The following is a 14,486-nucleotide window of genomic DNA, read 5'->3' on the forward strand; positions in this document are numbered from 1 at the left end:
TGCATGAAATTGACAGCAACCATCTTTGGAGACTATATGCCATAGTCTACCTTCTAGCAAACACAATTCACGTTCCTTTCATATGTAAAATATACTCACTTTCTTCCCAAGACCCACACATTCTCATCCCATTAAGACATCAGTTTGAAGTTCAGGATCTTGTTATGTCAGTCAGGTCCAGATATGGATGAAGCTTCTTAGACACATTTCCTACAGTACATTTCCTCAAGAACAGTTCCCCTGACCTGAAGACCTTTGTTGAAATCTTTATTTCTCCATACAACTTTGAGTTACTGCCTAGTGTCCTTCCATTTCATCTTGTAGAATCCATTGGGCGTCTCTTCTAGGGCAGGTCTGGTGGTAATGAACTCTCTCAGCTCTTTTATCTGGGAATTTCATAATCTCTCCTTCACTTTTGAAGGAGTTTTCCTGGATATAGGATTCTTAGTTGACTTTTTTTCTCTTGAGCTCTTTAAATATATCAACCCATTGCCTTCTGGACTCCAAAGTTTCTCATGAGAACTCTGTTTATAATCTTACTGAGGATCCCTTGTATGTGGTGATTCACTTTTTTCTTGTTGCTTTCAGGATTCTCTCTTTGTCTTTTGAAAGTTTGATTATAATGTATCGTGGTGTGGGTCTCTTTCAACTTGTCTTACGTGGAGTTTGTTGAGCTCGTTATATGTCTATATTTTCATGTCTTCCATCAAATTTGGGAAGTTTTCAGCCATTATTTCTTCAAATATTCTCTCTGCCCCTTTCTTTCTTCTCCTTCTGGGACTCCAATGGTGCGAATATTTGTTTGCTTGTTGTTTTCCCACCGTTCCCTTAGGCTCTGTTCACTTTTCTTCAATCTTTTCTTCTTTCTGTTCCTCAGACATTAATTTCCATTGTCTTCAAGTTCACTGATTCTTTCTTCTGCCTGTTCAGATCTGCCTTTGAATCCCTCTAATGAGTTTTTCATTTCAGTTATTATTCTTTTCAGCTCCAGAATTTCTTTTTGATTTCTATTTAGGTTTTTATCTATTGATGTTTCCATTTTGTTCATATATCGTTTTCTTGACTTTATCCACATCTTCCTTTAGTTCTTTGAGCATCTTTAAGACAGGCTTTTTTTTTGGAAGATTAGCCTTGAGCTAACATCTGCTGCCAATCCTCCTCTTTTTGCTGTTGAAGACTTGCCCTTAGCTAACATCCGTACCCATCTTCCTCTACTTTATATGTGGAACGCCTGCCACAGCATGGCTTGCCAAGCGGTGCCATGTCCGCACCTGGGATCTGAACCGGTGAACCCTGGGCCACCGAAGTAGAACGTGTGCACTTAACTGCTGCACTGCTGGCCTGGCCCCAAGACAGGCATTTTAAGGTCTCTGTTTAGCATATCTGCCATTAGGTCTTTTTAAAGAATAGCTTCTGTTATTTTTTTTTTTTTCCTTTGAATGGGCCATACTTTCCTGTCCTTTGTATACCTTATGTTTTTTTGCTGCAAACTGGACATGTGAATCTAACAATATGGTAACTCTAGAAATCAGATTCTCTTCCTTCCTCAGGGTCTGCTATTTTTTATTACTGTTTTTCAGGATGTTGTAGGCTCTCTCTGCTGAGGATCTTCAGCCTGAGGTATAAACTTAACATCTTATCAGGTCTTTTCTGAGTCTTCCCCTGGGCGTGCACAGGCACTTTCGAATTTTCCCTGTATGTGTGGTTGTTTTTGAATGTCCTAGTTTTTACTGTCTGGTTTCCCAAAGGGGAAAAAGAGAAAAATGGAGGAAAAAAGGATGCAGACCCTTTATTTTTTTAATTTCTTTATTTTTATTTTTTTTAATAATGCTGGTTTTTTTCCTTTTTTCTTTTTTTAAAGATTTTATTTTTCCTTTTTCTCCCTGAAGCCCCCCGGTACATAGTTGTGTATTTTTAGTTGTAGGTCTCTCTAGTTGTGGCATGTGGGATGCCACCTCAGCCTGGCTCGATAAGCAGTGCCATGTCCGTACCAAGGATTACGAACTGGCAAAATCCTGGGCTGCCTGAAGTGGAGCGCGCAAACTTAACCACTCGGCCATGGGACCAGCCCCCGATGCAGGCCCTTTAAATCCCCTTGAAGTCTCTTCAGCTAGAGCGGGAGGGGCCTACAATAATAGGGAGAGGGCCAACAGCAGTGACTGCCCTTCTCTCTTTCTGTACCTCCTGGATCAGAAGCAGCAATCAGGGATCAGAGTGCAGTCTTTGGAGGACAGGGTCCTTTTTGCCCACCCTGGCTCCAGCAAACTGTGTGCAAGCTGCCCCAGGAACAAGTGCACCGCTGCCTACTGTGTGGCTGGGGGGTGGGGAAAGGGTAGCTGCTACTGTGCTAAGAGCTGAAATTAACCACAGTGTACTGTCCAGGTCCTCCCCTGGAAACTGCAAGCCTTCAGTAGACTCCAGAGTGCCACAGTTGTTACCTCAGACAGATTCTGCCTCTGCTTCCTATTCCACCATCTTCCCAGAATCCTCTATCTGTGCTTGTGTTTTTTTGTATTTTGGGGGACATACCTTCAGGGTGAGATGCTAGAAATGGGATTGCTGAGTCAGAAGGTAAATACATATGTAATCTAGTTAGATAATGCCAAATTACCCTCTGTAGAGGTTGTACAAGTCTGCATTCCTGCTAGCAATGTGTGAAAGTACCTGTTTGTCCACAGCTTGTCAACAATATGTTGTCAGGCTTTTGAGTTTTTTGCCAATCTGGCATGAGTAATGATATCTTAATGTAGAGAATAAAGTAAAGCCTAAAGAGAAAAAACGGTATGTACAAAGAACCACCTGTACTTCTAGTTAAATACGGTGAGTTCAGCACGTCTGTTTCTCTCTCCTCCCTCCTAAAACTCACTAAAACGAGAATAAAAAAATAAACGGAAGTACTTGAGAGGAAAGCACGTATTTTATTCTGACACTGTGCAGTTTTTCCTTTGTTTAAGGATCATTTGCATATCCTTCTTTTTTGGTGAAAACTTTGGCCCATTTTTCTATCAGGTATTTGGTTTTCCTCATTTTTTAGGTGTTCTTTGTACATTAAGAATATTGTCCTTTTGTGATGTATGTTGTAAAATGGTTTCATTTGTGTTTTGAGTTTGCCTTTGCTGTGTTAACTATGCAAGAATATTTTTTTTATTGTGTTGTGTTATGAGAGAGGCCCTGAAAAGCTGATTAGAATCTTTATGTGTAAGACTGGGCTTATCAACAGGCAGGGATCTGGATGTTTCATTCTGTGGGACCTTTTGATTTAAGAGAGGAATCTGCAATTTCTTGTAGAGATGGAGTAAAGGAGATTGGCAGGAGGGGCCCTTTTCAGTACGTAGATCTTTATTCCCTTGTTTTCTTCCCTTTGCATTGTTGTACTTGGAGTCCTCAAGTCAATCTATTTTGGATCTTTTTTTCTATAGTAAACCTTCATTCTCCTGCTCTAGTTGGGGGAGTGTAGTTCCTTGGCTATGTGTAAAGGTTGGGGATCTGGGGATCTTTTTGAATTCAGTCTTTCAGTCAATCTAGATTTTAACCTCATGACTCACCATTGTCTTGGGAAGTCACTGGAAGTATAGATTGCTGAGTCCTTGGAGAATTATGTAGTTAGAATTGGCTTACTTCTGCAGACACTTAGGATGTCTGTTTTCTCAGTCCTGTTAATTCCTTCGTCTGTTTTCTTCTCATCTGCTGCTGTCTCCTTTTAAATTTTTCTTTATTCTGTGTTTACTTTATTCTGATTTTAGTGGGGTTTAGATAGGAGGAGAAACACATTTGTTTATTGTATTTAGTGAGAAATCCAGGTGGTTCTTCGCACATACAGTTTTCTCCACTTAGGCTGTACTTTGTGGGCAGTTGAATGCACTCAGTGGTTCACAGCATTGCACTTTTGTTTGGTAATTTAGAGTTTATGTGCCCGTACCCAGATGATTCTGATCAGTGGTTAGAAAATTGGTTGCCTCTTGCCCGCTTTTATTTCTTAACTTCAAGGGAAGAAAATGTTCACAATTCCAAGCAAAGTATTGTTAGTTGGTTCTTGAAATATGAATGCTGCTCGAGAGTCTGTCTTCTCCCTGTTGGATCCAAATTTCGCTGTATTGGTATGGTCTTCGGGGATTATAGCGTTTTTGTAGTTTCATTTTAGATAAATCCTCTTTCCTTTTTCTTCTTTTTTAATTCGGTGGTTTTCAAGAGGGAGAAGTAAACATACCTTAATCCTTTCTTTTAAAACTTGTTTACTACAATGTGAAAAAGTGTTCATATATCTCATTTAGGAAGTTGAATATCTGGATTAAGTACCCATGCCAAAACCTTTTGCTAATTTGTATAAAGTTCTGCATGAGGTATGCTTTTGTCTGACTCATTTGATTGCCGTGAGTTTCATGTCATGACAAAGGGAAGAGAGTGCATGTAAGAACACGTGTACTGGAAGTAGGGAGCTGCCAGAATCTGAGGCACCTTCAGGGACTGGTTTTCTCACCCACCTTCTTATTAGCTGTTGTTTCCCACGGCACTTCTGCTTCTCTCTGCACATCTGCTCAAGATGTCCGTATGAACCATTTTCCTGTGCTTGCCGATGGTTTCTGTTCTCTTATAAATTTAGCTTACACATGAGCCAAGAAGGACACTCCAGTCTCTCTCTTACCTGTGTGTTTCTGCTTCAGCTCTTCACAGCTGACCAGTGTACTCTCTGGCTGTTTCTTAGTCATATTTCCAAGAAAAACAAATTGGCCCAGATCATCTTTTTGTGCCACTTCTGATCTGTTGTTCCTAGGCCAAACAATAAATTGGCTTTCTTGGATCAGGTGTTCAGCACTGCTCAAGCAGCTTAGGGATATTGGGGAGGGAGCACTGGGGCAGCGAGGAAACAGCAAGGAACCGTCGATGGGACCATTCCCTTTGGTAAGTGAGGGGACAGGATAGAGCTGACCTCATAACCTGTTCTCTCCTTCAGCATCCCAGTTTATTTTTAATAGAGTACTCTAAGCAAATACCTAGTAGTGCAGATTGAATATTGTAGGAATCTAGCTAATATTTATGTCAAAATTGACTCTCAAATCCGCCCTGTTTGATGCTATTTTCTATTTACATTGTGACTTTAGTAGCATGGTGTGGCAGAAAGACTGCTATGCTAGAAGTCATGAGTCTTAGATTCTAGATCTGATTTTGCTGTTCTGAAAGGCTTCACTTTCTTTGTCAGATAAATTATTAAAAGGTCGATGGGGTAGAATAGTTTCTAAGATACTTCTAGCTATAAAACCTTGTGACTCAAATTGGGAAACATAATTGCCACAAGGATGGTCAGAATACAGAACTGTTATAACAAAATAAGTTAAGTCAATGTAAAAAATTAGACAGAAATGAGATTGATTGGACTCATACTTTAGAAGAAGATATGGGAATTTTGTAGTGAACCAAATTCTCCTCATTTGAACTGTTCTATTGGGAATAGGGTGGTCTTCATAAACTGATTTAAGTCAGATATTATAGTCACAAACTCTCTTCCCACCTTAAGTTGCACATAAGGAGTGTATTACAGTGTAATAGTGAAGTTGAAGTGCTTTTTGTCTTTCATGCTTTTTTAAAAAATGTAGTTGGATATTCAGAATAGTTAAGTAACATGGGTTTCTTTTACCTTTTAGGATTTAAGTGCCCTGTATGCTCAAAATTTGTACCCTCAGATGAAATGGATTTGCATCTTGTGATGTGTTTAACAAAGCCAAGAATAACCTATAATGGTAAGTCTGGTACTTTAAAATAATATTTTAAAATAGAATTACCTTAGATTTTATGAATTTCATGTTTCAGGTAAAATTTAAAAGGCAAGGAAGACCATTGACAAGCCCTGGAGCTAACTGGTATTTTACTTAGATCTAGTGCTTTGGATGTACCATTCTTTCCTGACCACAATCTCCAGGTACTCAGAACCCTAGGAGAGGTTCAAAGTAGTCTTGGTACATTTTAGAATAGACTTTAAAAAAAAACCAAATAGTCATTCCTAATGTTAAGTAAATAGAATAAAATAAAGGAAAAATGAGAGCTTTTTTTCAAAATTTCCTAAGTAGAAAGACAAACTTCAAAAGGCTATGAGAAATTTCAGATTTAAAAAAATAAATTTGGTTTGAAATAGAATGAGTAGAAAGAGTGCCAGTAAACAGTGAAGCCAGTTGAAAGATTGACTTCATTCAACAAATGTCTTTGAGGTATCAAGTATGAGGTAAAGTGTTAAGTACTTGGGACACTGTGGTGAATAAAACAGTTGGATCCTACAGCCTAGGGTCAGCCAAAGGCTAATGAATGTAGTAGCACTTAGTTAGCAGTTCCAGATTTCTCCTCAGATTACAAATGTGTTGGGAGGGGTAGAATTTAACTTTGAAATGAACATGTCACTTTGAGTAGCTTTTTTGCAAATTGATTTAGGAATCTCTCTCTCTAATAAGGTGGTGCTTCAGCCACACTATTACAGTGGTGACAGAAGAGTGCTTTTTCCCCGTTCGTTTTCCAGTGAGCAAGTTAAAGTAGCTTTTAGCAATTCCTTTGAATAGTACATGTACCTGTTGATTATATCCAAACATTCTGCATTATGAAATTGAGTTGGCTACTTTGCATAATCTAGTTGAAATTCAGCTACTTAAAAAATAAAAAGTATTCTCATTTAGGTTCAAAATTTGAGGTAGAAGTGACTGGGATTGTTTCTCATACTTACTCCATTATCTTATCATTACCTCCCATAATTATTATATTTATTACAAGTGTCTTTAAAATAAATATCCTTGAGTCAGCCCTGTGGCACAGTGGTTTTAAGTTCAGTGTGCTCCACTTTGGTGGCCCGGGTTCGTGGGTTCAGATCCCTGGTGAGATCTACACCACTCGTCAGCCATGCTGTGGAGGTGACCCACAGACAAAACAGAGGAAGATTGGCACAGATGTTAGCTCAAGGCAAATCTTCCTCACCAAAAACTAAATAAATAAAATAAATATCCGTAAATCTTAAGCCTTTGGCCTTGAATTTTAAAAACCACAAATCTATTTCCTTTGACATATAATATATTTGCAGACAATCTTAGTTTTCTGTACATTTACTTTTTGTGTAATATGTCTAAAATACAGTCTTTCTGTGTATTGATATTTGGCAGTTTTTAATTTCATGATTTAACTGTGCTCAGGTCATTAAAGTTTTCTGCTAGATCACTTGTTTGGTATCTTGAACCAATATATAACCTTTTGCTTGGGGATACTGTAAACCAAGGATTCAGGTTTTAAGTATTTGACAATATTCCAGTTCAGAAGTTAGTAAACTTAATGCAAAAGATAAAGTTGCAGCCATTTTTAAGAATGGCTATCTACTTTAAGGTGGGTAGATCTGAAATTTTTTAATTTATTAAATATATACTAACTGTCTATAAACATTCAAAAGAAGCAAAAACAGCTTCATAAAAATTATATATGGTTCTTGAAGTTTTAAAACTTGGACAGTGGCCAACTATGGGTAAAAGGAGGAGGAGTTTTGATTGGCTGATTTAGGGTAGAAGTGGCAGGTGGGTAATGTGCTTCCCCGTCACAGGCTGTAGGAATTCTGACACCACTCTTTTTTGAAGGCAGAGCCCTGTAGGGGAGGAAAACATCCCTCTACAGTTCTGAGTTCTTGGCTGAGACCACTGTAATAAAAGACAGATTAACAAGAGAAAAACAAACAAAGTTTATTAATATGTGTACCTCCAGTATGCATGGGAGATACCCAGGGAAAAATGAGCAAATCTGTGAGGTGGTTTAGAATTTCGGCTTAAATGCCATCTTCAGCTAAAGATGAAGAAGGTGGGAGAGGAGTGATGGGAGGTTACCAGGAAAATTGTGGTAGATAAGGGATTTGTTATGCAGATTTAAATTGGTGCCTTTTTCCATTGGTAATATTCTTGTGATTTAGTCATCCTTTTTTTCCTAGTACGGAGAGGGAGGCAATCTTACAAATAGAGATTTCCTTTATAAATGTAAAATTTCCCTTAGGAGAGGTAACTTCTACTCTATTTTCAGAGCTTCTGTGTCTGCTGTGAATTTCAAATTCATTCTCAGAGAGATGATATTCTAAATGTTGGCTTATTTTCCAGAGTATCCCACAACAGCTTTCTTCTTTTTAAAAAATCTGTAATATATCCAGATACTCAAGTCCTGGTAGCTGAAGAAGAAAATGGACTGGCTTAGGTGGAAGCGCTCAGGGTTTAGGCAGCTGGTTCAGCAGAGGTTCAGGTAGGAGGCCCAGGCCATCGTGGCCGGGAGTGATTCAGAATGATGTGAGTGGTTATTGCAAGTGGTATTTTGGCAGCATGGAAAAAATTCAGAATGCTACCATGAGTATTCATCTATATAGGTTGCCCTTAAGTCAGGGACTGCCTATTTCATATGCTTTTCCCTCTTTCATATGCTTCATTGTTTAGTTTATGGGTCTAGTAATTTGTTGTAAAGTCTATGAACTTAATATAAATTTTAGGAGCATAGAGTCTCTCTTCATTTCCTTCTTCCTCATCTTCTAAAATGTTTCAGAACAAACCAAAAATTGAAATAAATATTGTTAGCAGATTCTTAGTCTTTATTGTATTGGTCTTTAAACTTCATTGGATGGTAGCCTGTTTTGTAGCATATGAGGTTCAGTTTTTATTTTAGACTTTTGTGATTGAGGGCAGTACGATTTGTATTTAAGAAACCTTTGTTTTATTTTTAGTTGATCCTTTGTCTATGCCTGTGCACCTGGAGGTAGGTGTAGCTTGAAATAAGTTTGTTTTCCAAGAGTTAATTATGAACTCATGTAGTGAATCAACGCAGAGCTTTTCAAAATCATCAGAAAGAAGACTGACTCTATGGACAGAGTAAGATGTGATTATTACTCTGTTGAAATAAACGTATTTGAAGAAAGATTGAGTCAGTTGGAAGGCAGCTTGTTCTACAATGAAAATGCGGGAAAAGTATCCCAACTTTTGTGCTGTCCGTGGGAGAATCTTGTCTCGCTCACCCAAACATTGAAGGTAGATTGCAGCAGGCAGTCAGCACTCTGATTCCAGTGTGCACGTGCAGCCTTCTAATGACCTGGCTTTCCATGTAGTGTATTTGCAGGAAAGAACATATTTCCTCTCTCTGTAGATACTGTCTGGCTTTCCAGGCAGTTGTGGTCCTCATTTTAAGTTATACACTTGCTGTCTGCGTTACATACTATATTTCTTGGTTTTAAGATTTCCCCCCGACATTTTAATCTTTCTGAATTCAGGATGCTTTCTGAAATTGGCATGGCTCTTATAATAGACGTGAAAAAAAAAAAAAAGCCAACCACCAAGCAGAATTTTAAATAAGGAGGAAGTTATCATTGCCTGAGTTTGTGTGAACTTTGTCTTCTGTGAAAGGTTCCTGTTATCTGATTTGACCTCTCTCTTTGTTTATTTGCATTGGTGATTTCTGTGGTTGAGTTTTAACTCAAATGTGAATTCTTAATGATAGTTTTAAATGATTCCGTAAAGATTACATTATGAATTGAAGTTATTTTTTGTACTATAAATTGGCTGTCATACCAGTGAAATTAAAACCAGTAGAAAGTGTCAAATCCCTTATACTGCATTATAGAAGTTTCAAAGTAGATGATATCCCAGAAGAGTTTGGCAGAACTGTTCTAAAAACCCACAGAGGGTTCCTATAGAAAATTACAATCACCTTCTGTTAAAGATGAACTTGTGATGAAAAAATTTTTTTTTTTTTAAAGATTTTATTTTTTTCCTTTTTCTCCCCAAAGCCCACTGGTACATAGTTGTATGTTCTTCGTTGTGGGTCCTTCTAGTTGTAGCATGTGGGATGCTGCCTCAGTGTGGTTTGATGAGCAGTGCCATGTCCACGCCCAGGATTCGAACCAACGAAACACTGGGCCGCCTGCAGCGGAGCGCACGAACTTAACCACTCGGCCATGGGCCCAGTCCCCTGTGATGAAAAATTTTAACTATACAAGGAGTGAGAGTCAGCAGATATGATTAGAATTACCACTCCAAGAACTTTAGAACTATAAATATGTTTATTTTCAAATCCTTAAAAGGATGAATAGGAAGTAAGTAAAAAATAAGACACCTTATGAATAAGATGTAAATTGAACTCTTTAGACAATAGTTAGATTTGAACTCGAAATCTCAGTGCATAGGTTAAGCAGCAGATTAGATAGAGCTGCAAGGGGAATTAGTGAAGTACAAGATGGATCTGAGGAAATCACACAGACTGTAACAGAGAGAGGGATGGAAAATATGAGAAAGGTGTACATGGCATGGAGCCTGGAAAAGAACATCCATCAGACATATAATAATCTCAGAAAAAGAGATGGAATTCACTTCTGGTTTCCAGTTCCACATGTTGAAAGTTTGGCAGTAGCCACTCTGTCCTAACAACAAGTAAAAAGCTGAACAGACTGAAAAATTGACAACTCTTTTTGGATCCATAGGCGATGGAAGGACACGGAGCAAACTGCTGCCCCCAAGATTGTAGAGACAGGCGAATACAGGCCTTCTTGGGTTTTGGCTTCCTGGAGCAGAGACTCAGTATCTGGAACCATTGCAGGAACTGGTGCCAGAGAAGGAAAACCTGAACTGTAATTGATGAATTGTTGGGGGCTCAGTGTGGAAAGTCTGAGAGTTTAAAACTTTAGAGGGATCCAGTCACAGTCGGAGAATATTGTAAGATTTACCTCCAGGAGCTCGACCAGGTTCCCACAGTAAATATCGGAGAAGCAGAAAGAGGAAAAGGAACCATCTTGAAATAGGCCAGAGGACTATGTTCTTAACAAGGCCTGCCTCAGGGGAAAGTAGTTAACCAAGGCCTAACTGACTTGGGAGAAGGGAAATTCTCAACTCCAGCCCACTCTAGCCCATCCTGTTCCACCTAATGGAGGAGAAAAAAACTGAGAAACACTTGTAATGGTCACAGTCCAGAGGCACAGGCTCACTCAAAGGCTGAGACCTAATCATAGAACTATAGAAATCTTACCCATGTTACTAAAGGCCTATTTAAAACAAAAACAAAAACAAAAAACCTTTGTATACTGTATTTACATTGCTTGACATCACTGTAGGGTTTTTTTTTTTTTTCTCTTTTTTGCTGGGAAAGATTTTCTCTGAGCTAACATTCGTTGCCAATCTTTCTCTCATTTTTAAAAATTTTATCCCCAAAGCCCCATTATGTAGTTGTATATGTTAGTTTTGAGTCCTTCTGGTTCTTCTGTGTGAGCTGCTTCCACAGTGTGGCAACTGACAAATGATTGGTGGTGTTCTGTGCCTGAGAACCAAACCCAGGCTGTCAAAGCAGAGCACCATAAACTTTAACCTCTAGGCCATCAGGGCTGGCTTGCTAAAGGCCTGTTTACTGCAGTTCCTTTCACCTGGTACATCATAACTAGCTATCAAGAGAAAATCACAAGGCATACCAGGAAAAAATTCTCTTTTGAAGACACAGGACAAGCAGACATGGCAAGAATATTGGAATTATCAGACTGGGAATTTAAAACAACTATGATTAATATACTCAGGGTGCTAATGGATGAAGTAGACAGCATGGAAAACAGATGTGCAATGTAAACAGAGATGGAAATCCTAAGAACCAAAAAGAAATGCTAGAGATCAAGAACACTGAAACAGAAATGAAGAATGCCTTTAATGGGCTGGACACAGCTGAGGAAAGAATCTCTGAGCTAGAGGATATATCAGTAGAATCCGCAAAAACCGAAAGCAAAGAGAAATAAGACTAAAAATAATCAGATTGGAGTATCCAAGGACTGTGGGACAGTTACAAAAGGTGTAACATACGCATAATGGGAGATGGAATTGGTGAGAGGCAGTATGTGAAGGGAAATGACAGAGAACCTTCTAGAATTGCTGAAAGACAGGAATTCTCAGATTTGAAGGAGCGCTATGATCCTGAGCAGTATAAATAAAAATGAATTTATGCCTAGAGACACATTAACCAAATACCAAATAAAAAGAGAAAAATATTGTACAACTGAAATTTCACAAGGTTGTAAACTATCATAATCTTAATTAAAAGAGAAAAATATTAAAGTAACCTGAAAAATAATATTTTACCCTCTTCTATTTATGTTAATACTTCTAAATGCTTCTTGTTTTGTGTAGTAATTTAAAATTTAGCATGTGTTTATATAGGTAATGGACCAGAAATGGTCATCCAAACAGTTTACCATAGTTACCATCTTATCCAGTTACCAAAATTGTGCACCTATTTTATATGGCACTAAATTCAATTTTACTACCCTTTTGTTAACATATAGCTGCTCAAAAGCAGCACTGATGTGCATTTAAAATATTATAAAGAACAACAGTACTGTGTACAAAGTACAAACTTTGAATTCAGCTTGCTGAGTTCAGATGTCCATGCTATCCTGTAGTGGCTGTGTAATCTTGGTCTTGGTTTTGTCTCCTGTAAACTTAGGACCAGAAGTCGTGCCTATCTTCATAGAGTTATTGTGAAAATCAAATGAGAAATCATGCATAGTTCTTTGTAAGTAGAGAGCGCTAAGTAAACAAGACCTGTTGTTACTACTAAGAAATATTACCTTTGACTTTGAGAGGTAAACACATATAGGCGCCATATTTAACATGTTAACAAATCTAAAATTCTTTTGATATATATTTTTTAAAAGCCCATAGTTGTTAAATTTCAAATTAGATGTCTAAAAATCTTGCATAGCAGCAATAGTTCTGGAGAAGTAGGAGGTGGGAGGATAATTAGGAAGACTACTTGCTCTTATATGTGCTGTGACAATTTAAAGCTGCAATTTAATGAAAAAATATTTTCCTACTTTTTATAAGTAACATGGTGGCCTACACAGCTGAAATCTGAAATGTAAATTTGATGATAGTCAGATTCCTTAATCTTTGTAGAAGTATGGATCCTTTCATATTCTGAATAGAAGTAGAAATACTGTAAAAAGCTGTGTCTGTACATGGATAAATATGTTTATCTTGAGGTACATTCTTTCCGTATGTCTTATTATAAAATAAGGTAATAGAATAGAAAGTGAAATAAAAATACGTAGTTCAGTGAGAAGGAAGTTCTGATAGATCTTCAAAGTATGAAGTCAGTTTCAGATTCCATTTCTGATTTCACTAATAAAATTTGAGAAGGAAGATGACATCTTTTTTTCTTTGTTTCCTGATTCTTAATTTGTCTCATCATTTCATAGATCTTTATATAAGCCTTGCCTTTTTTGTGTTCTCCTTATCCTTGTATCACTTTTATAATGTCATTTTTGGTGTTTTTTTTTAATCATTCCAACATTCAAAGTAAACTTTCTTGATTTTAAGAAATCAAAAGAAGAAACAAAACAGAGACCTTAAAAAGATTTTTGGAGTGCAGGAAACTAAGTGAACCAACATAGCTGTCCTCAAAAGGAAAAAGATTTTTTTCCCTGGCCACAGTTCTTATGTTGGTTTAAGATGTGGTATTGACAGACTGTCATTTTAAATGGATTCTCATACAAATATTAATAAAATGCATTTCCAAATTTATCTCATTTTTATGTTTCCTCTATATAAGTGTAAAGCTAGAATTCAGCCCATGTCTGTCAACAGTTTTGCCATTTCACAAAATATTTTACCCGTATGTACATAGTAAAAGATAAATTAGTCTATTTAGACATTTAATCTAGACCTTGAAAGCATTAGTAAGATTTGCAGAGAAATGGAGGACATGTTTAGAAATAACAACTAGACAGGTATAGTCTGGAGCAAGGGAGAATGATAAAAGAGAATTGAAGGTGAAAAAATAAATTATGGCTGCATAATGAATTTTTTAAATAAATTATTTGGAGCTTGGAAGATTAATTTTAGTATTAATTTGCAAAAGTGTTTGTAAGGAAAAGAACTTCTTAAATACCAGTTTAGAGAACGTGTGGTACTTTATTTGGGAAGTGGTTAGATGATATATTGGAAAGAGAAAGAGACAGATGTCAAAGGCATTATAAGAAAGGATGAAATGGGTTTAGTGATGGCTGGAAAGGGGGAGGGAGGAATCACAGGTAACTTGAGAGTTGGCAGTGGAGTGACTCCATTTGGGATAAAGAGATTGTAAGAGAGTACCTAGCTGCTCTAAACGATATTTGAGGGCTGTTAATCTTTCCAAAATGTGAAAATTATAAAATGTGATTTGTTTTTCCTTTTTTTAAAGAATTTTTCCAAAAGGGAGGAGTAAGGATTTTGCAGAAGGTCAATGAATATTTTGTTCAAGAAAGATTTTAGAGAGGACTGTTAAAGAAATGCTTATGCATATTTTTTCAATGACCATTTATTACTTGTGTCTCTTTTTTTTTTTGTTTTTATAATGCTTTTCCTCCCCCTTTAAGTCACCTTGGCCCTAATAATTCAAAACACTGCCCTGGATTTGCCTTAGCGATGACCTTGAGAAGTGTCTTCCCAGCCATTGAGTGGTTTTGTTTCAGGGAAGGCAATATTAACATAATG

General features: G+C 37.4%; 1 protein-coding gene across 1 annotated transcript in view; it reads left to right on the top strand.

Moving 5' to 3' along the window:
* Nucleotides 1-14,486, top strand: part of ZNRF2 (zinc and ring finger 2) — an 87,027-nt gene that overhangs the window by 43,375 nt on the left and 29,166 nt on the right. Inside the window, exon 2 of the mRNA XM_046670095.1 lies at nucleotides 5,640-5,735. Coding sequence (XP_046526051.1) covers nucleotides 5,640-5,735 — 96 coding nt within the window. The remainder of the gene's footprint in view (nucleotides 1-5,639; nucleotides 5,736-14,486) is intronic.

Source organism: Equus quagga, chromosome 8 (assembly GCF_021613505.1).
Source record: "Equus quagga isolate Etosha38 chromosome 8, UCLA_HA_Equagga_1.0, whole genome shotgun sequence".
In the NCBI taxonomy this organism is placed as follows: Eukaryota; Metazoa; Chordata; class Mammalia; order Perissodactyla; family Equidae; genus Equus; species Equus quagga.